Consider the following 25113-nt stretch of genomic DNA (forward strand, 5'->3'; position numbering starts at 1 on the left):
ATGAGTGTATTCATATCTTTTCTATATTGAATAAACAATGTAACATAGGTACAATGTAAATAAAAGTGGTATGACCAGTGCTTGTCTTCCCTTTTGTTATACAAGTTCGTAATTTTCTAATTTATCAAAGTAGTATTAATATTTATAGACCAGTTTCTAAAGTTGATGTGAAAAACAGGAGCCAAGCATTGTTCTAAAGCACTGTCTTACCTGTTAACCCTCAGTTCTGTCAGGCAGCAGGTACTGATACAAGGTTACACGATAGAGCAGGGAGTCAAACCAGACAATGTCATTCTACAGCCCGTAACTACTGATTATGTAAGGCTGCCTCATTTTATCATAGCACCTTTGTAATCACTGTCACCTAAGTATACTCTAACTTGACTACTGTCCTAACTACATGTTCCGTCTAAGTGGCGTAACTGCTTTCTCCCAGCTTGGTAAGTTCTATTACCATGTGCAGTAACACTGTCATCAATAGTGTCTTTCAACCCAAAGGACAGTTCTGCAGAAACTCCTCCATGTTCCTGGTATGAAGTACTACGGAATAGTAGACCCAGAGCAATTCGGGTTTACTGAGCTACTATCGAAGTCCACAATTATAGTAAATTTGTAATTGAAATAAATGAAAGAACAGAGTCTTTACTAATCACCCAGCATTGTCAATTAGAGACAAACATTCTGCAGTAGCAACTGGGAAAGACAGCTAACCACTACTGTGAGAAGATCTGAAAGTAGTTGTCAGTTGGGGTGGCCGGTTAGCTCAGTTGGTTAGAGCATTGCGCTAATAAAAGTAGTTGTCAGTTAAAAAGTAGCAGTAGCACATAGTAATGAAAGTGTCATGTTTGGAAACTTTATGGTAGTTAGAGAACTCCTTAAAAGTGTATATACTATAGGGCAGAAAAACAATGTCCACGAATTAAGAAAAAGTACTTCAAAGAAATTTCAAGTTAAGTCCCAAGACTACACTCATCATTCTGTGCAGTTACATACCCCTAATACTGCCTTAGATTATAAACAGAAAAGTGGGTAATTACATTATTTCTTTTCCAAGAACAGAATAGTTAATTCCTTGTTGGGAAAGTAGCTGGTACCATCAGAGCCCAAACTTGGCAATGCAGGCAGCCAGGTCCTAGTAGTAGCTTAATATGTGAATAACAGCAAAGCTTTCTGAGACACTAAAATCTTGTAACAGGACATAACAATTCAGAATTTGGTAGCTCAGACCTAAACTACAAGTTAAAAATCACTAACTCAGAACTCCACTGCTGAATAAAAGAGGAAAATTTCATCGGTAGTGGTTTTAAAATATTTAATAGTCTCTTTAAAATCCAAAATAATGTGATTCTTACAAGTATGTGCCACATAAAGCAGGTGTTATTTTTTTGAGAAATGCATGTGATACTGTAAAACATAGCACTGAGGTATTTTTTATTTTTGAAATTGAGTAAGGAAACAAAGTCTGGATCTAATTATTTTTACATTTACAAAAAAACAATGCTACTGCTTGGCTCTTGCTGTAATTTCAGGTTGTGAATACATTGCAGGAGGATGGGAAAGTGTTATAATAGTACATGTAGTTTTAAAAACGATGCAGATCATCACCTGGGAAAATGATAATGTAGCAATAGGCCTGAGTGAAGGCAGGCTGATGAACACATTGTACCTCTTCGCAAAAGGATAGCTTTGAAGAACAAGTGTAACCAATTGTAACACCAAATTAAAAGGGCAGTATCAGTAACAAAATGATCCCCATTTTATACAATATTTCCACACATAGCTCATGAAAATTAGCAGAGAACCTAATATAGCACCGTTGAAACCATTCATTATCCCTTCACTTGCTTCTGTGCAATTTAGGATTTGGGCTGAATACCTGAAAAAATGTTAGTCTCGTTTCTGTTAATCAATTGGATTTCAATTAAATGTTTGCTTTAGAAAAAATATAGGTATTCTTACCTCAAGATTAGTTAGCCATTTATAGCTCCACCCTTTTGGAAGTAAGAATGTTAGCCTACATCTAAATTTTATTTAAAACCAAGAACCAAGCAGTAAGGACAGCAATGTAGCACACTAAGAACCATACAGAACATGAGAAAGAATTTGGTGTGTTTTTAAGCTACCAACTTATGTTAACAATTAGAAATTTACAAAGAGAAAACATTTTTTTGCACTAACTGGTTTCAATACAGCACTGAATTTTAACTCATCTTTGGGCTTCAATCTTTACATAGAGTGAACGTGCAAGTGCCACACAGAAGTCCTTCTCCAACTTACACTGCAGTAAAACAGATTTCAAACTAATTCTAGAATGGTCTAAATTATAGCTATTCTAGCTGGCATAGCTACTGAAAAAGAAAAAGGACATTTCCTGGCCCTTTTTTTTTTTTTTTTTTTGCTTGATGATGATTGTCTAGTTATATAATACATCAATCTGAAGATAATACAGCTTTCCCTACATTAACTAGTACTGGCACAATCATTGCCAGCAATGAATTTGTACCAGTACAGGCCAACTCAAAAACACCTGTTATAAAACATTTGAATGTCATTTTTAAAGCGATGTCACAGTTTGTTTCCTCAGAAATTTAAAAGCATACATTTGAAAACATCACATTTTCAATTTAACCCTCAGAGTTAAGAAACATTTTTTACACCATTAAATCCAACTTGTTGTTGACCTGCTTTAATTACCATTCTCCAAGGGATCCCAAAAGCTAGACAGTGTGCCCTGTACCTGGCCTGTGGGACTTGAGCTACTCTACGAGCCCCAAAGTGGAGAATTCTGTTCCAGTCACACCAGCAAGAAGTATCCTCAAATTTCTAGGCTCCAAATACTCAAACTGCTTTACTAAACAGTGCTGTGTGTGGAGGTTTTGTTTTGTTTTAAAAGACCAAGCAGCACTATAGAGACAAACATTTTTTTGTATAAGAGTTTGCAGTGTGTATACATTACTTCACCTGTATTTAAAGACTTGCAATGGATTTGAATTCAGATATGATACTAGTGGTGGCCGTTAGAAGATGCTGATCATTTCACTAACATTTCCCCAAATGGGCAAAAACAGGCAATGTGTGCCATTGGATCTGTCATACTGGCCTTTGGCTGTGTTGGGGAAGTAATATAAAAAGTGCCCCCAAAATAGAAAAGGCAGCAAGTGAAACTAGAAAAAGGTTGGAGCTATATGAAGCAGGTTTCAAAGGAGTTACCTTTATTTTTTCCTTAAATGAGCTGAGAACAGGAGGGAACTGCAGGGGCCTCTGGATCTGGGCCCTCCACTGCTGTCCTGAAGCAAAACAGATTTGGCCTGCCCATGAAAAATTATCATGAGGGCTAGAGGCTGCACCCCATGTAAGGAGAGCTAGTTCTCTACGTCAGAGATTACAGTAAGGCAAAACAAAACAAACCACAAATTAAATACATGACATTGTGAAATCACTCTGATGAGAAAAGAGAACACAAAGATATTTAAAAATATAAATAAATACATGTAGCCATTTTTATTCAAGAAACCCAGAGAACTGCTTACAAAGCAATTTCTTCTTTAAAACCACTTCCTAAAATCTCCCATAAATACTCACTATTTGATTGTCACTTAATGCAGCACCTCAGTGTTTGCTGGTGGTGGTGATGGAATTTCACTTAGTCTTCAAAAACGATATCCTATTTCATTAAAGAACGTTTCCCTAGGAAAACCCAGGCAGCTTACAAAATATTGTTAAATACTCAAAACAGAACCTGCAAAGTATTATTTTATTTAAGAAAAACAAGGAATGTAGTGTTAAATTATGACATGGGGAAAATATGCAAAACATCACATGGAAATAAAGTTTTAATTTTTAAATATCCACGTTTGTTTAATTTCTTGTGAGCTGTTCAATACTGTTTAAATATCCTGAATTAATAACTATACCAACAAAATTCATCCCCAGTGTTTCCACAGGAGTCATTAAGACCGAATTACACTTTTTTTCTTCAACCAAAGTAGTCTTTCTCAGTCCTTTTTGTGCAAAAATATTACAAGAGCAATTCAAATGGAAACACTGAAATGGCATGCCAACATTTCAGAGCACATTTAAAACACCCAGAATAATTCTTGAAATGATTGTACTCTAAAGTATTACTAACAATCACTTTTAGGTTGATTTTTTACATCTATTCACACTGATGCAATTTTCCTAGACCTCTGAAAATAAACAGGCTCATTGGTCTCTTTTGGTGTCCACACAATAGGCAAGATAGGTTTACAATAGTGTCTAAATGAAACTAGCATCTACAATCTCTTGACTCCATCACATTCAAAACAAAAGTCAAAGTTCATTTGGCTACCTTGAAATCACTCCCATAAACCTACTACGGTTCACTGGATCTAAACATTTCTCAGAAATGTGTCATTTTTAAATTTCACCTAGTGATGATTTGGGGATCCTTTAGAAATGGTAATGCCTATAAGATAATAAACTTCATCAAAATGAATAATTGCAATAAAGTGCTTGTTACATTTCAAAATGATGCTTTTAGACTGTGGTATGTTGTTTTAAAAGTGTGTGCTATTCCCATATAAGGATCCCCAGGCATGAGAGTTGGGTCGTCTCACCTGTCTCAGAAAGCAGCAGCACTAACTGTTGGTAGGCTGACAGTAGGCACATTACCCATGCGGATGAGGCTAGACTAGCTATGGCGAAGGGGGAGGAGCTTAGAAAAGTGGAAGGATGTGGGAGGTTCCTACTACATAGTTATATACAAATATATTAAATATGCTATAAAAATAGTCGATTCTTTTCCTCTGCAATTACTTCAGAAGCTCCTTTTAGAAGAATGCTCACCCAATTCAAACAAACTTAAAAGGTTCTCTTTCTCCAATCACTATTAAAATGGCAAGTGCCTTTGTGCTGTTTCTTTTCCATCATCTAAAGATTCCAATCAGCTTACTCCTAGCTAGACTCACTCAGCAATAGTAATATCCAGTGTTTATACCTTCCAACACTGACTCCTGAGGGACTATGAACAGGGTCACAGACATTGGAAAGGTTACAGACTTGAGTGAGTTTTACACAAATGTTCATCAACAAACTTCCAATCACCAAAGAAATACAGAAAAAGGGAAAAAAAGAAATGAGCAGTACTAGAGTAAAATGCCATTTGCATTCATTCCACTTTTTAAAAGTTCATCTCAACGTAGTGGAAACGTTTTAAAACACGCTGAGTAACATCCAGTTTAAGATAACACCTATCTGCAGGGCCCCGAGCTCAGGCTTCCCCAACGAACAAGGTCCATCTATCCGCCTTCTACACGTGATGCCTCATGGAGCTGGCCTGCTCCCGGGCCCTTCACTAACTGCGCAGACAGCATTAAGGCAACAACCGACACTGCAGCACTTCCGAAGAACCCAAGTAACACTCGCACTATTCCAGAGTATTCTGTAACAAACCATTCAAAGTCACTGGTACATTCCCACACCAGGTTTAAGTGACAAAGCAGAGCACAGGACTCAAATGACCACCTCAACTTAGGACAGAGTTTGGAGACTGAACTGGTAGTATGTACTTTCTTGCTTCCCCCATCCTCCATGTCTGCTTTTTCCATCAATATTTTCCACTCAAAAAACGGAGTACTTCGGGGACCACTCCCAGCAGCAACTTTATTAGTCCTTGTGGTTTTCACCTGTAGGTGGTGAAACAACACTGCTGCCTGCAGGGCCTGCAGGGTCCAAAGCAGGGTAACTGCACAACAGCTAACAGCTTTCCTTATCTTCAATATTTTCTTTCCTAGAAAGTGCCACCCAGAATAAAATGGAGTTTTATTCTTTCTTTCTTTTTTTTTTTTTTTTTTTTTAAGAAAAACTGAGTAAAGCAGAGGGAAGACAGGATTTTTAAGTAGCTGAAAGATGTTCCTATTTGGTGTTTTTTCATGACTTAGATTTAGAATCTTAATTTAACAACTTTGGCTACAGAAATGAACGAAGAACAACTGAATCTTCATCAGAATGCTCAAATCTCCATGCAGGAGGGGGCAGGGACAGCACTGCAATCCAAGTTGAAGAGAAGCAAGAAAAAAAGAGGAGCTAAGAGGCAGCTGGTGCTTCCCACCTCTTCCAACACAACACTGCATACTGACAGCAAAGGAAAAGCAGCTAGCTGCTCCTTTAAATTTAGCCATCAATTCTAAGCAGAAAAGAAAATTATCTGTAAGAAACAACAGGAAGTATAAATGCAAATTTTTGTCTAATTTTCTTTCCCATTTACCTTGTGGCTTGTCTTAGGCTTTGTTTTTGTTAAGTACACAGTGCTCACAATCCACCATCCTTCTTTTAAGCGTGGTACTTAAGAGGATAAACCTTAATACTTCTTCATATCTTTCTTTTATTAGCTAAATCCGTATCACTAGATATCACTAAAAAACGAATGAGGCACAACTCAGATACATATGGAATGGCATGATAAGGTTAAGAAAGGCAATTTGAAAGGGGAGAAAGTACTGTTGCCATATTCTACAATATCAATTTTTTGTCTATGTGTATGTGTGCTTTCAAGTACACATTCTGACAACTGTCCTTGACATTCAGGAGAAAGTGAGAAATCTATTCTGGATGAATCATTTAGCTAGAAGATGAGCTCCTTGATATGTTAATTGTTGACTGGTATCTAGTGACACTTCTTTTATAGAAGGGTAGACACCAACTTTCTTTGGTTGTTTTCATTTTCAACATTAATTTTCTAATTTAAGTGTGGCCAGGTGTAGTTTTCTACAGAAAGACAAAATATGTCCCGTAAGGATGATAGCAAAGCTGAGGACAGAAAAGTTTTAAGAACGGACTTAGAGTTTCTCTGACTCTATCTAGCAATTCTGTATTATGTTATTTTCATTGCTCAAAACCTTTTCTGTTTAACAACCTCAATTCTGTTAATACACTTTAAGGTCAATTTTGATTTATTTCAGCTTGCTGTCTTCTTTTCTCTCAGTAATAATTTTTGATATTCTAACAAGGTATTTTCCATTAATTTTACTTTGCTCTGTAGTTGTAAATTTAACTATTATAGTACCATAAAATATATAAAATGCTTTTTTATGACTATAATTTGTTGGAATTTATTACCTTTAAGAATATGATATTGCCAAATGAAATCTTAGTTCATGTTTAGAAAGCATGTGAGTTACAACACTGTAGCGTCGTGAAGGCAAAGCCGAGTCCCATCCCTTTTTCCTCTGTAGGACATCAAGATCATATTGAGCAAATATTTACTAGTAATTCTTAAATGACTACTTAGCTTTAAAGGAAGATGCTGATTTAGGAAAACAATTTTGTGAGCACATAATGACTCTAATAGTGTTAGGATGTCATCTTTTTATTTCTAAATTATTTGTACTTCCAGCCCAAGAGACTCACAGCAGTCTTCCTGGGAACTTAGGAGGATAACAATGGCAATGACACCCACATGCTATTAAAAATGTACTAAGGTTTCAAAACTGCTACTGAGACCAGAGAATGAGTTCAAGATGGTGAATTATCACCTGAATCAAAATCAAGGCACTATGGGTTTTTTTTTTCCCCTCAAATAACCCTGAATCATTTCTGACTAAAAGAAGCATTGAAATCATGAAGGATAATAAAAAGATTCCAACAAATCCTAAAAGTTAAAATTCCCACCAGTGAGAATGTTAAAAAGTGCCTAAAATGTTTTGTGTGCAAATTTTACTCCTAAAACTGAAACATTCTTGAAATTACTTTCAGGCTTGTCGAAAACCATTTACACAACTATTTCCAACTATGAACTATATCAAAATATGTGATCAAAACTCCCAACCTTCTAAAATAAAGCAGTGCAAATCCTATTTTCAAACATAATTGAAAAATAATGAAATGAGGGATGTTTCTGAGTAACTTGAAAATCCTGTTATTTCAATAATTTAACCTGAAAAAAATAATCCATTCCCAGAAGCACATCATACCTCACTGAACAAACTGTGACATCACAGCCGAGTAGGAACAAAAGCCTTGTGCCCCGGGAAAGTGAATAGAACACTATTGTGTTGTAAACAAAAGGGAAAACAAAGGATGTATTAGTTTGCACATGGCATCAGAATCTAAGGAAATGTATTCATACCTATGAGGAGATAATGCTTTCATGCAGCATACAGAATGTTTTCTTTCCTTTTATCCAGACATATACATAATATTTTTACAGCATCTGTACATAGAGAATTTGAACCCTCACAACATTCTGAAATTACTTACGATTCCATCACTCTCTGCAAAGGGAGAGGGGTTGGGGGAGAGGGCCTGCTGGGTCTACTGGACTGTCTCCATGGCATCTTGTAAGCAAACCCCTGACGTGGCAGTGGTGTGTCCTCTGTAACACTTGAAAACAGGCACAGAACCACTAAAAGTTACTAACATTGTTAGTGCCTTTCTGATTCACTTGGAGGTCATATTTCAGAGCTGAGCTTCTTAACATTTGGCAATGTATTCTTTTTTTCATCAAAAAGTATATGGGCAAGTAAAACACTGTCAGAATTGGCTATGGCCCTATGATCATCTGCTGGCTGGTATTTAATGTACGTAGCACTAGGCAGCATTTTCCCTGCTAACTAACTTGAGGAACTAGAACACTCAATACTGCATCTCATGAAACGGCTGGAGCTTTTCCTCCTAATCCTCAGATCCTGTCAGCAACTCTACGGGCCGACCCCTTCTTCCCATGAAGTCAGAGAGGAGGCCTGTGTGCTACTGTGGCTGAACCTTGGAAGGGTCGGTCAGACTGTCAGTCCTGTGCCGACTCAGTTGCTGCTGCTGCTGAGACTGGTGTTGCTGGTGATGTGACTGAGGGAAAGTGCTCTGTTGTAGTGGAAACGCAGCAGACAGGATAAGCTGAGTTGAAGGGTTCCCATGGAGCAACCTAGAAGTCTAAAGACAAACGGATCATGCAACACTGCTTTACCCCCATTAAGTGTCTACATTAAGATTACTCAAGTTTTCCACTCTCCATTGGGACAAAATCCTTAAGTTCCACATAATCTATGTAAATTTTGCTCTCTCGTTTAAAAATAATATTGTGGTGAATGCTTATAAGGCTTTCCCTCTTTGAAAGTCTGACAGAACTTCGTTTTTTAAAAGCATCTGAGCTGGAGAATTTATGGTATAGAAAGCAATCTATGTCTCAAGACAAATCATACATATGTTTTCACTTTGTATGTCCTAAAGACCACAATTTTAAACAGACAAATTTTAAGCATAGCTGAGAACATATGAAACACAAATACTCTGAGCTCAAATAGATAAGGCCTTTGGCACAGGTTCCTCTGGCTGGTGAGAGTGGGAGCTCCGTGGCCGAGCACGGGCCTGAGCTACACCGTCCAGGTGCAAACTCGGGTGCCGTGTTCACTAAGTGAGCGACTTGGTCAAACTATTTACTTCTCTGGGCCTCAGTTTCTTCACTTACAACATAAGGATAATCACAGTGCGTCCCTTGTTGGGTTTCTATGAAGATTAAATATTAACATCATTATTTAAAAGTATTACAAAAATGAAGGCAAAGTTAGAGACAAGTCCTATAAGGAGCAGTGTGGTATAACAAGAAACCAAAACAATACAAGAAAGGACACAGGATCTGAAGTCAGAAGCCCTGGATTTGAGTTTTGCTCCACCACTCATTCGATGTGTGACCTTGGGCAAGTCTCAACTCTAGGAGCGTGTTTCTTTCACCTAATTTCTACTACTGGATACACAAAGGAAACTAGCCAAAAGAAAGTGCATTTTTAAAATGAAATTCCTTCCTTACTACTGACCATACAACTAATTTTAAAATGGAACTGTGATGAGTGATTTTTACAAATATATATATGAAGGATACACACACAGATAGATCTTTGAACTTTAAGAACCATTAAGCTTTGCCAAGAACCTAGACCATTTGCTTCCTCTGTTAATAGGAAGATAAAAAACTCAGAATATTCCTGAGCCTTTCAGGGTTTCAACAGAGGTATATTTTGGAACTAAGTGTTATACAATAAGCCAAATTGTGTATTTACAATTTGAGTGTACAATTTGAGAAATACACATATGAGTGTATTTCTGAAGGGTGTTACCTCCCTTATTTCTTTAGGGGTCCCATGTCTTTGGAATACTTCCTTCAGAAGTGGTAGAGAACTTATTTTTTAGGGGTCCTCGTTCTGACAAACTAGAAGACTGAGATCTTAACGCAAGTCCTTTCCTTTTTAAAGCTTTTACTTACTCATAATTCTCATTGACTATATTTCCCCTAGATAATAGTTTCTAACTTGTTGTAAATTCTAATTATTAATTCAATTATAACAATAGCTAAGCCAGTCACTAATGGCTACAGTATAGGCTTATGGTCTAAGGGGTTGTATGACTCGAGAGATTTAGGCAACTAACTTATTTTGTTTTCCACATCACCAAGTTTATATCACCAAGAATTGTATTTGGACCAGAACTCCAAGGGTGATAATTAACACTGTATTTATACCTGAATATACAATATAATATTAAATCTTCTAATTATACTGTATGTTGTATAACTAAAATTGATGATATGTGGCTGGCCTATATGGAGTTGTCTCCAGCACAAATCTAGACTAGCCTAAATTCAAAATTGCTCCCCCTAGGGCAGATGAGATAAAGCTGCATTTCCAAATGTCATAATCTGCTACTATGTACCTACTCCCCCGTGAGGTACCAAGGTCCAGAAATTCGGCCTGATTTCCTTGCTGAGGATACCGACCTCGATGACTTTCTTCTGTATCCTTTAGATAGGTAGCTCCTGTCTGAAATACCCACATGAGATCTGTGTCTGCATTTTGTCAATCTGAGTGTTTGTCATTTGTGGTCATAAAAAATAGCAGTTATACTATGTTCAGTGATTTAAATTCATGTTTTACCTATGAGATATGAACTATTAGCACCTTTATATTATAGATGAGGAAACTGAAGGTTAGCAAGTTAAGTAACCTGCCTAAGGTCACACAGTATATGGTGCGGCAGTGGCCAAATCTCAGGGCAGTCTGATTTTAGAGTCCAAGTTCTTAATTATGACATATACTGTCTCCACAGTATTTCTGCTTAATTAATTTATAACCAATTATAAAATTTAATCTGAAAAAATAATTTAAGGTAATTGTCTACACTAATTTTTTTGAAATCCCATTTGATACCTCTGCCCTGTAGAGAGTAGAATATGATGGGCCACTAGAGAAAGAAAGAGGAGGAGGAAAGGTGCCTTTGCTTGAATTCCAGAAACCCAGCCAGAGAGAGCTCTATGTAAAGTGCCTCGATCTGGGCAGGAAGCAGCCACTTATTCTATCCAGCAATTCAGATAACTGGGTATGTCCATGGCAGGGCTAAAAGTATTCCAAAGATTAAACAGTAAAGAAAATATAGCTAACTGGGATAAGCTTTCTGTTTTTATAGAAATTTAACTTGTACAATATAAACTCATATGGATTCTTTAGATCGTTTACAGAAGTGTTCATTGAATGCCTAATTTCACTATCTAAGAGCTTATGGGTTTGGGATAGCTCCCGCCATGTGGACAATTACCTGTAAAAACTGCTGTGGTGGCTGGGTCAGCTGAGCCTGAGATGGTTGCTGAACTGACGTGAGATGCTGCTCCTGGGAACTCGGCTGTTGCTGCTGCTGCTGCTGCTGCTGCTGCTGCTGCTGCTGCTGCGTGACTGACAACGTGTGGGACTGCTGCTGTTGTGCGGCAAAAGTCGGGTAGGCAGTCACCACCTGACCCATAAGCATCGTGCTGGGTACCATGACAGCCCCACAAGCTACAGGAGCAGTTACTAATTTGGTCACAAGTTGCTGACCTTGAGAAAATCTGTAACAGAAAAGAAAGGAGAGTCAGAAATATAAGGTATACATTATAAAAGGCAGTGGGCTGAATACTTCTCTAAAATAATACCCAATGATATTGTCAATTTAGTTTTTCTAAAGCCACGTGTCCCAATTTTGTTTCATGTTTTTAAAGATTCCCTTTGTATACATAGCAAAATGAAATAATCACAAACAAAAATACAAACTTTTTTTTGGATAGCCACATGCCAAAGAATGAAGTTGGACCCTTACCTTACACCATACACAAAAATTAACTCAAAATAAACACCTAAGTATAAGAGCTAAAACTATAAAACAGAAAAAACAGAGGGGAAAAGTTTCATGACACTGGATTGGGCAGTGATTTCTTGGATATGACACTAAAAATACAGATAACAAAAGAGAAAATAAATTGTACATCAAAATTAAAAACTTTTATGCATTAAAGGACACTATCGACACAGTGAAAGGGCAACCCATAGAACTGGAGAAAATATCTGCAAATCATGTATCTAATAAGGGGTTAATAACTAGAATATAAAGCAATCCTACAACTCAACAACAATCTGATTTAAAAATGTGCAAGGGTCTTGAATAGATAATTCTCCAAAGAAGATATACAAATGGTCATTAAGCACATGAAAAGATACTTAACATCACTAATCATCAGGGAAATTCAAATCAAAACCACAATGAGATACCACTTCACACCACCCACTAGGATGGCTATCATCCAAAAAAAGAAAAGAACCAGTGTTGGTGAGGATATGGAGAAATTAGAACCCTATCCACTGTTGGTGAAAATGTAAAAATGCAAAATAGTTTATCTACTATGGAAAACAGTTACGAGAGTTCCTCAAAAAACTAAACAGAATTACCATATGATCAAGCAATTCCATTTCTCGGTATATATTCAAAAGAATTGAAAGCAGAGACTCAAATGGATATTTGTATATCCATGTTCAGAGCAATATTACTCACAATAGTCAAACAATGGATGTAACTCAGTTGTCTGTTGAGGGATGAAGAAACAAAATGTGACATATATACATACAACTGAATATTATTTTCTCTTAAAAAGGAATGAAATTCTGACACATGAACTTTGAGGACACTGTGCCAAGTAAAATAAGCAAATCACGAAAGACATAAATGATTCCACTTATATGAGGTGTCTAGAGTAGTGAAACTCAGTCTTATGTGCTTGGAAAGCAGAGTGGTGGTTTCCAGGAGCTAGAGGGGAAGACGGATGAGGAATTCTTTTTCAGTGGGTACAGTTTCAGTTTAGGAAGATGAAAAAAGTTCTGGATGGTGATGGTAGTGATGGTCACCACAGCGTGAATGTGCTCGATGCCAATGAACTGTGTGTCCAATTAAAACAGGTTAACATGGTCCATTTTGTTATATATACGTTTTACCACAATAGAAACAATTTTTACAACTGCTAAAACTTCTTTCTTTTTATAAAATTACTAAGTACTTGGAGTCAAACAGATGTGGCACATGATTTATTTTACTAATCATGAATAAACTTCAAGTTATCACAAGGCAATTAAAAAAAACTTTAGGTCTATAGGACAGTTACATTGCAAGTTGTATCTTATAAACATAAATCAAAACTAAATGACATTCTAAAAGTAAATAAAAGTACCCTCAATTTATAAGTTTATCAATGCAGCATAATACTGTGTTAGAATTCACTAATATTCTCTCCCTCCCTACCTTCCTTCTATTTTCTTTAATGAAATGACAAAAACAAAAAATGATGGCTTCTTCAGGAAACAATACTATTTCTATTTGACTTTTCTGTGAGATGAAGTTAGTTTCTAACACTGGCCGTTATAGTGAAAAAATTGAGATGCGTAAGACTTTATTGTAGATGTATGTATGCATGACATAACTGCAACTATAGACTGTTTAAAGTACATAATATGAAACTCAGTACAGATGCATACTCTATTATTTATATGTTCCACAATACAAAATACATCTATTTTGAATCCATGTCAAATCTTGAAAATAAAATACTGTACTTTATATGCTTCAGGACCAAATGCATTATTTAATGCAAAAAAACACATACAATTCTTTTTAATTTACAATATAAAAAAAATCCCAAAAAACAAGTAACATTTACAATGTGGTTTATTCACAGAAGTGCTATTTTTTTGTAATCTTAAAAGAAATTAATATCTGAATTGCTCAACTGCTCACTGGTAAAATGTGATGAGAGTACTTCATCCATTTCGGCACCAAAAGACATTCCTCAATGTACTTCTGCTTAACTATCACTTCTGTGGCTTTGTATATACCAGGAATGTCCAAACTGCGGCCCGCGGGCCAACTGCAGCCCGCAATCCATTGTTAATTGGCCCGCAGCAAATTCCAAAAATATATTTAGTTTACTTAAATAAATCAGGTGAGGCAATACGTACTTCACCCCGAGTGAGTGGCCCGGATGTTTGTGTATTTTACCGCATATGGCCCTTGGTGAAAACCAATGAAAAAAGTTTGGACACCTCTGGTATATACTGCTCTCTACCTCGATGTCCCTCCTCAGGCTCCCTGCACGCGCACAACCAAAACCAAGCTCTGTAAGACTCAGGCCGAGCATCTCCCTCCACGAAGCTCTCTCTGACCACACACCTCTCTTTCACCAAAATAGAACCACTTTATTTTTTCTTTTTTTACAGTAACATGACATTTATTTATCTACTTGTTGTTTGTAAAATATCTATTTTTTAATTAAAATTTATTGGCATGACAACAGTTAGTAAAATTACATAGGTTTCAAGTATACATTTCTATATTTTATATATATATATATCACATTGTATCTGTATATCACAAGTATACATTTCTATAATACATTATCTATATATCACACTACTATAATATATTATCTATATATCACCTAAAGTCAATTCTTCTTAAATCACCATATATGTAACCCCTTTTACCCTCTTCTACCATCTCCCTCCCCCTTACCCTCTGGTAACCACTAAAGTGCTGTCTGTGTCTATGAGTATTTTGTTGTTTGTTTGTCTTGTTTGTTTGATAAAGCCTGACTTTTTAAATCGAAGGAACTGAGTTTCAAAGAGAAGAAATTAGTTCTCTCTGCTCTCACGTGATCCTGCAACTTCTTTACTCTCTGGAAACTAATAGGATTTTAATATAATCTATTTCATGGTCAAATATAATAGCAAAATTGTATTATAATAGCAGCAGCCTACTTGTATTGCAGTAAAGTAAGTAAAAAATAAAATGTATTTAAAATAGAAGTTTTAAGACTATAGAGATCCTAACGTTAAAGCTTACCAATATATGAAAATGGCATTTCTTCCAAAAATTTGTTTCTAAGTCAGCTATCTGGACTTACTAAAATAAATTATAAATGACTTTTTCTAGAATGGGCTACAAAAGTTTAGTGTAGTATATGTTTCAGCATTTGAGCTTTGAAATCAGACATTGAGGCTTGAATCCAGAACCCATTCTTCAGCCCTTTAACTGGCTACAGGCCCTTGACCAAATTACTAAAAGCTCACTTTTTTCTTATCTAGGAAATAAAAAAACAACAGACATTTAAAAAAAAAAATTTAAATAATGTATTTTGAGCACTTAGTACCATATGTAAGAAACTCAAGAAAGGCAAGCTTTTATTCCATAAGACATATAAACTATGGTAGTGTACACCATAACCATTGTTACTACCTGAAAACTCACCAGTATCCACATTAAAGTGATTAAAGGTCCACAGTGATACAAAGCCTGTCATAAAACTCATACAACAGTGTGCTGTAGAATTTGGATTCTATAATAGCAGGGGTGCCAAAAAACATGGATACAAGTGGACACTTTGGTCAACGTTGCTCAAGCAGTAGTTTTCCGTAATCAGAAGTGTCTGGACGCTGATGGTAACCACTCTGAGCACCTCTTGTAATTGCAGAAGTCAAACCTGACCTGTATTCATCTTTTGTTATTAGTACACATTCAGTATTACAATTTTAACACAGTTTTCCTTTCTTAAAATATGTATGCATTTTTTTGGCACCCTCTGTATTTGCTAGCACATTTTTTGGACAGGAAACAAAATTTGTTACCTTTTCATTAAAAAGTCCTTAAACAATGGGTACATTCTGAGTTTTTATTTCAAAGTCAAGAATATTGGCTGGAATGAGCAAACTAAAAATCCTATTTTTAAAAATTAAATTATTGAGTTTTTTAATCAATTAATTTACAACTTTGGAATGACTTATGAAATATGACAACTACCTTATTTGTCTGTCCTGAGTGAATGTAGTTACTGCAGCACTCTGGGTACTGTTCTGTGGCATACTAGATGGAATCTGGACCATGCTTCCGGCTGCCGGCTGAGAAATCACCATAGTGTTATACAGTGGGGTTGTAAGAGTGCTAGGTGTCTGACTAGGAAGAGATGTTTGTTGACTGTGCCCGCTCAGTACATTTTGTTGATTCTGCTAGAAAAGAGAAGATTTTAATGATAGACTGAAAAAATTTACATCAGGAAGTATGCTTCTACATCATTCTAACAATAGTTGACATGACAGAAAAAGAAGTGGCAGGACATAATACTCTGGAAGAAATCTGACAAAAGCATGACTTGTAGTAACTGAGAATGAATTAGGTCTTCAAAATTTCCTGGGAGGTATGTTATGACTTTAGAGAAAAGGAGCATAATCTTAACAGTGATGATATAAATATACATAAAGAATTTCTGTTAAATGGCCAAAGTGAGTGAGTGATGTTAGACATTTTTATATATTCCATTTGAAACCCTGGAATTTATTAAAGTCACAGATGTACACCAATTACCAAAATTTCCTGGAATATTGATTAAACTATCATTGCCCCAACAATTTATTCTTCACATATGGTAACATGTTGCCTGGCCAGCCTCTTTTGCAAGTCAAACCTTTTGAAAACATAAAAGTAGTCTTGTATGTCCATTTTTTTAAAAATTGCAACATTTTTTAAATGTCAAAATATTGAAATCATTTTTCATTCAACAGTTTCACAACAATTTTCCACAAAATATTTTAATAATCACTCTCAATACTATACTTTCTAATTATTACTATTAAATTTTAAATACAGTATTGTTCAAGATAGAGCTTTATTTTTGTTTCAGCAATAGTATTCATTTCAATCAATGAATATTCCATAGTCCACTGTACTCAATAACATTACCTGATTTGATGTAGTTTGTAAAGTGTGCTGTTGTATCATATGCTGAGTTGTGCCAATATGTCCAGTATTCATTCCACTTTGAATTTGGTTAGTTTGAACAACCTGGCCTTGCATATTTATAGGTGCGAGTTGCTGGATGTTAGATGAATTTCCAGAAGAAAGTTGAACAGAACCAAAATTCAACCCAGGGGTTGATTGTTGTAAAAACATCTTTAAAAATAAAGATTACATTAAAATGAGCTTTGTAGAATAAAAACAGAGAAGAATGAGAGCATTAAAAAAAAAAGAAAGAAAAAACAAGCTACAAAGTTTAAAAAGCAAATAACAAGACTACGTCATTCTGAATGGACAATTAGCAATAAATAATTACTGAATAAAACATACATCAGAATCATTCCTCCAGTCATGTTTCCAATTGTTAGAAAGTGTTACAAACTTCAAAATCTTTCCTCGCTTGAGTATTTTACGCTTGAGTATTTTACGTGTTGGAGATATTTGTTATATCAGCTAGCATTACCCTAACTCAGTGCCACTCGCTGCTTTCTATGAGACACCTCTGCATCACTTATCATTTATAACTTACGCCATTTGGGGGAAGTAGTTTTCACTGAACGTTTCCCTTACCAAAGTCTTCATCTCCTCTAACAGACACAACTTTAGAGTGGCCTTGCTGGTTGACCAACCAAAACTATCAAATTATACCTACTCGTATTTTACTAACACAATGATGGATGATTTGTAAATTCTGTACCTATACATACCTAAAAGTCTATGTAAAATATAATTTTTATATTATGGATTTAAGCTTACTAAAAATTGAACTGCTAAAAGATGACTCTTATCCGGACAAAGAAGGATGTTGATTGATGGAAGTACTCTAAGAATGAATTATCTTTAGAGACTGTAAATGCAATCATACTGAGTCGGTAACCAATGAGTATTTATTATCTCTTGCATCTCATTTTCAATTAAGAATAGTCAATTTTCCTAAGAAACCAAAAGGTGAATGGCATGCTTTGTTTGAATCAAATATAGTAATAACTTACCTGCAGGCCTTGACCATGGACCATTTGAAGTTGTTCTTGAATTTTTCTTAATTCTTCTTGCTGCCGATGAATATTTGCCTCTATCATCCGTGTTCGTTGCTCCAATTGGTCTTTCAGATGCTGCATAGCTCCTAATTGAGCTGAGAACTGAAACTGAAGCACCATGTATGGAAAAAGTGTAACATATTTTAGAATTACTTATTCCTCTTAACTGTGCAATGTGAAAAGTAAGCAGCGTATCATGAGCTAAGGATGTTATGCCAGTTGTCAATCTATTGCCTCTCAGCTAATTCACCCATTTTTGCTGGGCTTTGTGATACTGGAGTTGGACTCTACAAATATTTATCTTTTGCCAGAGGCACGAGCTTCATCACGTCAGTTGATGGTGCTAAAGGGATTCTGCAAAGGGAAGTGCTTATTCTTCTGATTTTGGTGCTTTTCTTTTTGCTCTTATGCCAGTGGGTAGCTTCCTAGTGAGAGTCACCAGCATCCCAGCAGGTGGTTTTCTAGCAAGTGTCACTAGCATCCTAATGGCAGCTCCTCAGAAAATTTTATTGGTACCCTAGCAGGTAAATTCCTGCTCTCCAGCCCTAGTCTGTGGCACCTCAGTGAACTTCTCTACATCCAGTGGCTATAGTCACACCTGCCCCAGGATCTGAATCTCGGCCTGGCATGGAAGAGCCAGTGTGTGGAGGGTCAGGGGAGTCTTCCAAATTGTTCCTTCCTTGGGTACTCTCCCCTATACTGTGGTTAGGGCTGCTCTCTACATCTGTTATCCCTGTAGTGATTAGAATTTAGTAGTTAATACCTGTTGGCAGTTAATAATTTTTTACATTACGCCTGTTCAAATTTCTGGTATGGCTTCTGACTTCTGACTGAATGTTGACTGATTAACAAGTACACACTGGCATTAAAAGACCTGAGCTCATACTGTGGCCCTACTACTTGCAAGAACAAGTTACTTCATTTCTACCCTTTAACAACTGTGAAAGTAGGGGGCACCTCAAGTTATTCATATTAAATTCTGTCATTTGAATGTCTTCTTTGTGCACATCATTAGAAAGTTACAAAAACATGACAGATAACCTACCATAATATTTTTCTCGTATTTTCAACTGAAACTGTTCTCAGAAATTATAAAACATAGGTTCTTAACGACTTAGCAATCACAAATGAATGAATACATATGTGAATGAAAACAGTTATTCTACTTCCACTGTTTTCAATTTCACTTATTTCTCTACATTTTACCTGAGTCACAAGCAGCTTCTATTTGAAATTTACTACTGCTTGATATTTATCCACATCTAGGGAATTCATCAGTTAAGTCTATACAGGCTCTTTTAATTATTTCCACGAATATTCAGCACAGGACACAGTATAAGAGCAGGAAGAATTCCACTTTACTGGAAATCTGTCTTAGCCTTAGTCTCCCAGAGTGAACTGCATTCAAAAGTGAGAAATGTCCCCCAAAAGCTTTTTCACTCTACTTCAGAAGTTTGTACTGAGGATACTGAATATTACTTTTTAAAGTACACAATTCTGACTTCTGAAGTTGATAATCACCAGTTCATATCATATATTACAAAAGAAAACATTAATTTAGTACCTCAACTCCCTCATCCCTTTATTCTTTAATATTATTCAAAATGTTATATTTATGTCATACAAATATATTTTACCCAAACTAAAATATACCTTTGGATAACAACATTGTCACCACTTAGAGGACTTCTGTTAAATACAAATAAAAAAACAAAAACAAACAGGAGGCAGAATAACAGGAAACAGAACTAAGAGGCAGAGTATTTGGCTTTATCACTGAACAAAATGCGAAATTTCAATACTTATTAACATTTTGACATTACTTATTCCATGAAAATATACCTTTAAAATGTTAAATGCTCATTCAGTATCTTGAGATTAATGAACTAATAATATTGAAAGTATGTGTAAATATTCACATAAAAATTCTGTTAATTTTCAGAATAAAAAGGATTTGAGGACTCGATAAAAACTGTTAAAAGTACATATAATATTTAATAACATAGTGCTATTATAAACATCTTACATGAGCATATGTTGCTAGAAGTCAAAATTACGAAGTTCAGGAAATTTATTACATTCTCAATATATCCGTATAAGTGTCCTATGTATAATTTAAATAATAACCACATAAGAAAAGGTATTTTTAGAAAAATATTGTTTTAACTATTGTTAACTATCATTATTTGAAAATAAGATACTTTTAAGTGAAGGTATATTTAATAACAAAACAGAAAATTTTGGATTATTTTTACTACTAATATCTTTACTGTTTGAGACACTGAATGAGTGCAGAGTCATAAATTACAAGTTGGGAAGTTATAATCAAAAGCAATTTCATGTCACTTTTGCAATACTTCTCTTTTGTCTTGGCTTATTTCTTCTACATTTAGGCCTCCTTCAGATCTCAGTCCAAGCAAAACTTCTTCCTGAAAGTGTCCCTTCATTTCCTCAGGCTACATCAGGTGTCCATCTAATGTGCGCACCTATCAGCCTAGATACTTTGAGCATAGACTATATATTGTATTGTAGTTCTCTGTCATTGTAATAAAGCCTGTTAGTATAGATATTATATTTAATACAGATGTTATACAGTATATTTGTCCTGCGAGGTCCTGCAATATGTGACACATACAAGGAACTCAATAAATGTTCTATCTATAAACAAATGAATGACTATATGAATAAAATTACGTGATCCTTCCAAAATCCATAGGAAGAGCAGAATGAAAAGCTGTATTTCATGTTTAATATATTACTGTTTGTGGTATTTCTCAAAGATGGTGTTATAACATATTAAGCAGGGTAGTTCTTTGTTGTGCAAAACTGTCATGCATCACGAAAAACAATTAGCATCCCTGGCCCCTGCCTACCGAACTAAGGGCTAGTGGTACACCCAAAACAAAGACGATCAAAAATATCCCCAGACATTCTAAACGCCCACAGTTGAGATTCACTGTATCTGTAAGAAAGTTTTTTTTAAAAAATCTTTATTACTTTAAAAACAATTTATCATTTCAAAATACTCAACTGAAATAAACAAACAAATAAAAATACCTGGGACATGCCTTGTGGAACTGGTAAATGTGTGGCTTGAGACATCACTGGTTGTGTTAATGATTGACCAATACACTGGGAATTTATCGACTAGAAGCAAAATAAAAAACAACACTGGCATGACGATCATTCCCATTCACGAGTACTTCCACCAGAAATATCACCATGATATCTTTAGAACTGAATAACTTTTGCCTCCTACTTTTTTAGTTCAGTATAGGCATGTCTCCCCCTCTACAATGAAAATGCTTATTTCCTATTTATGCTTTCATCTTCCAAAGCATCTGCCACATTACCCTGCACAGGCTCTCAATAAAAAGTGACTGGATTTAACTGAAAGTGATTGGTATTTAAACTTATATAATATGAGAATGGCTCTAAATCATCAGCTTTTAATAATTGAAAAAAATATCTAACATGTTACTTAAAAAAAAAAAAAGGCCTGATATATTTGACAACTATTTCACAAAAAAAGATCTCAAGTAAGTGTTATATATCAACTATTTTGATATTTATAGAAAGAGATAATGAATCGATGAATTTCTGAAAATTCACACGACTTTTTTTCCCTTTTATTCAATCTTCATTCAGAAGAACACTAACTAAATAAAAGAGTTTACCTGATTACTGAATGATGACCTCCTTTGTGCCATCTTTTCATGAGCTTGTAAATGCTGTCTAGGAGGAGTGCTAGTATCCGTTGGGATCTTTGTTGGTGTTGCTGAGATTAGTGAACAAAAACAGAACAGCATCAGCTACTGTATAAAACACAGTTTTCAACGATGAATCTCAAAATGCATTTCAGTGAATAAAAAAAGGTCCTTGGGTTGTTTTTCTAAATTATTCAATAAAAGTAAAGTCTACAATGATAAGCTGATTCATTTTAACTACTTCTTTTTTAAGGACAAAGAACTAATTGAAATAGGAAAACTTTGAATATAAAAATGGTTACGACTCCTAGAACTCTATAATAAAAAAGCTAATTATTCAATTAAAAAATGGCCTAAGGACTTGAACAGACGTTTCTCCTAAGAAGACATACAAAAGGCCAACTGGTAAACGAAAAAACGCTCAATGTCACAAATCATCAGGGAAGTGCAAATCAAAACCACAATGAGATACCACCTCACACCTGTCAGGATGGATACCATCCAAAAGACAAAAGACAAGTGTTGGCAAGAATGTGGAGAAATTGGAACTCTTGCAAACTCTTAGGGGATACAAAGCAGTGCAGCCACTGTGGAAAACAGGATGGAGGTTTCACAGAAAATTAAAAATAGAAACTACCATATGATCTAGAAATCCCACTTCTGAGTATTTACCCAAAAGAACTGAAATCAAATTTCAAAAAGATTAGCACTATGTTCATTGTAGAACTATTCACAAATAGCCAAGATGTTGAAACAACTTAAATGTCCACTGACAGATAAATGAATGAAAAAAAAATATTGTATATACATGGAAAATGGAATACTATTTAATCTTAAAAATAAAAGGAAATTCTGCAATATGTGGCAACATGGATAAACCCTGAGGACATCAGGCTAAGTAAAATAGGCCAATGGCAGAAAGACACATAGTGTATCACTGCATTATACGAGGTATCTAAAATAATCAATTCATTGAATCAAAGAGAAGCATGATTGCCAAGGGCTGAGGGGAGGGGGTTAGTGGAGATTAATCAGTGGGCATAAAGTTACAGTTAAGCAAAATGAATGAACTTGAGAGATCTGCAGTACAACACTGTACCTACTGGCAACAAGAACGCACTGTACACTTAAAAATTTAAGAGGGCAGATCTCATTTTATGTGTTCTTACCACAATAAAATAATTTTTTTTTTAAAAAAAAAAGAGATATAATACGAGAAATAATGTCAAAAATTCTATTATTTAACCTCTTTGACATTCTACCCACAATGTTGAGTAGTTCATCACAACTCCTTTACTTCTTATTACATGTACTTTTAATACCAAGAAATAAAAGTTACTCTTAAAAAAAGATACTATAATAATTAACTGAGGGCCAGCCTGGTGGCTCAGATGGTTGGAGCTTCGTGCTCCTAACTCGGAAGGCTGCCGGTTCAATTCCCACATGGGCCAGTGGGCTCTCAACCACAAGGCTGACGGTTCAACATCTCGAGTCCCGCAAGGGATGGTGGACTCCGCCCCCTGCAACTAAGATTGAACACGGCACCTTGAGCTGAGCTGCTGCTGAGCTCCTGGATGGCTCAGTTGGTTGGAGAGTGTCCTCTCAACCACAAGGTTGCCGGTTTGACTCCCACAAGGGATGGTGGGCTGTGCCCCCTGCAACTAGCAACGGCAACTGGACCTGGAGCTGAGCTATGCCCTCCACAACTAAGACTGAAAGGACAACTTGACTTGGGGGAAAAAAAAAAGTCCTGGAAGTACACACTGTTCCCCCAATAAAGTCCTGTTCCCCTTCCCCAATAAAATCTTAAAAAATAATAATAATTAACTGATAATTATGCCAGTCTTCATAAATATAAGACACTTAAAAAAATATTCAAAAAGCAAAGTTAAAAACACTTACTGGCTCTACCAGTAAAAAAAAGGAATAATTTTGCTTTCTTTTTGAGGGATGATTAAAAACTTAACAGTAACAGTATTACCTACATATTTTAGAGACTACTTAGTAAACTTAATTCTTTGCTAAATGTGAGCAATGTGCCTCTTACTCACTGGAAAGATTAATATATTTCAGAAATGTAAAAACTTATTTTTAAGTAGCATTTGATGAAAAATGCTGATACCAGTAACACAATTTAGAAACATTCTCTTTAAAGGAAGCGTGCATTCAAGCTAGAGTACTCACAGGAAGGGTCTGAGACAGCTGTGTGAGATGATTTTCTTGAACTCCGGGAGGAAGCAGAAGGGGTTGGGCTGTGATCGAACCTTTCCAATGCTTCCTTGAGGCTGACTGTGTTTATACGATTATCAGACCCAGAATCTTGGCTCTAAGGAGAAAGTAAAATAAATGTTTTCTTGTGGTTCAATTCAGAGACCCCAAATTACCAATACTGCCGGCTAAACTCTCCTCACCCAAATCAGTTTTCACCCCAACAAAGCAATGATATCTGGGTACATATTAAATAAATGAAAACTTATTTTTCATAATCAAAAAGTTTTGGGTTCATTATCAGTTTAAAAAAACAACAGATGCAAAAGAATGAAGGTGGACTATTACCATATACAAAAATTAACTCAAAATGGATCAAAGACCTAAACATAAGAATTAAAACCATAAAACTTTTAGAAGGGGAAAAGCTTCATGACATTGGATTGGGCAATGATTTCTGAAATATGACATTAAAAGAACAAGCAATAAAAGTGCATCAGAGGACAGTATACCCGAGTGGAAAGGCAAACCATGGATGGGACAAAACATTTGCAGCAAATCATATATCTGATAAGAAATTAATACTCAGAATATATAAAGAACTTCTACAATTCAACACCAAAAAATAAGAAACTAAACAATCCAATTAAAAAACCAGCAAAGGTCTTTCAGACATTTCTCCAAAGAGGATATTCAAATAATCAATAAACACATGAAAAGATGCTCAATATCAACAATCATTAGGGAAACACAAAGCAAAACCACAATGAGATACTAGTTCCATCAGAATGGCTATTATCAACACACACACACGCACGCACGCACAGAAAATAAGCAATGTTGGTGGAAAAACTGGAACCCTTGTGCATTACTGGTGGGAATGTATGAGTAAACTAATGCAGCTACTATGGAAAACAATATGATGGTTCCTTAAAAAATTAAAAATAAAATTATGGTATGATCCAGCAATTCCATTTCTGGGTATACGCTCAAAAAAGTTGGAAGCAGGGACTCAAAGAATATTTGTACACCCATGTTCATAGCAGCATTATTCACAA

General features: G+C 35.6%; 1 protein-coding gene across 14 annotated transcripts in view; it reads right to left on the bottom strand.

Moving 5' to 3' along the window:
• Positions 1–1303: 1303 nt before the first annotated feature.
• CLOCK (clock circadian regulator) overlaps positions 1304–25113 on the bottom strand; it is a 124307-nt gene continuing 100497 nt past the window's right edge. For 12 of the 14 annotated variants that reach the window (XM_033106137.1, XM_033106136.1, XM_033106139.1 and 9 more), the window contains 8 exons: positions 24032–24173; positions 21818–21918; positions 21198–21287; positions 18096–18248; positions 17050–17259; positions 16114–16319; positions 11560–11845; positions 8728–8907 (listed from right to left, as the gene is read on the bottom strand). In XM_033106137.1, coding sequence (XP_032962028.1) covers positions 8728–8907; positions 11560–11845; positions 16114–16319; positions 17050–17259; positions 18096–18248; positions 21198–21287; positions 21818–21918; positions 24032–24173 — 1368 coding nt within the window. Of the gene's footprint in view, positions 8908–11559; positions 11846–16113; positions 16320–17049; positions 17260–18095; positions 18249–21197; positions 21288–21817; positions 21919–24031; positions 24174–25113 lie in introns of all 14 variants that reach the window. The other 2 variants (XM_033106142.1, XM_033106143.1) reach the window with 2 other exon arrangements.

The sequence above is a fragment of the Rhinolophus ferrumequinum genome, chromosome 5 (genome assembly GCF_004115265.2).
Source record: "Rhinolophus ferrumequinum isolate MPI-CBG mRhiFer1 chromosome 5, mRhiFer1_v1.p, whole genome shotgun sequence".
Classification (NCBI taxonomy): Eukaryota; Metazoa; Chordata; class Mammalia; order Chiroptera; family Rhinolophidae; genus Rhinolophus; species Rhinolophus ferrumequinum.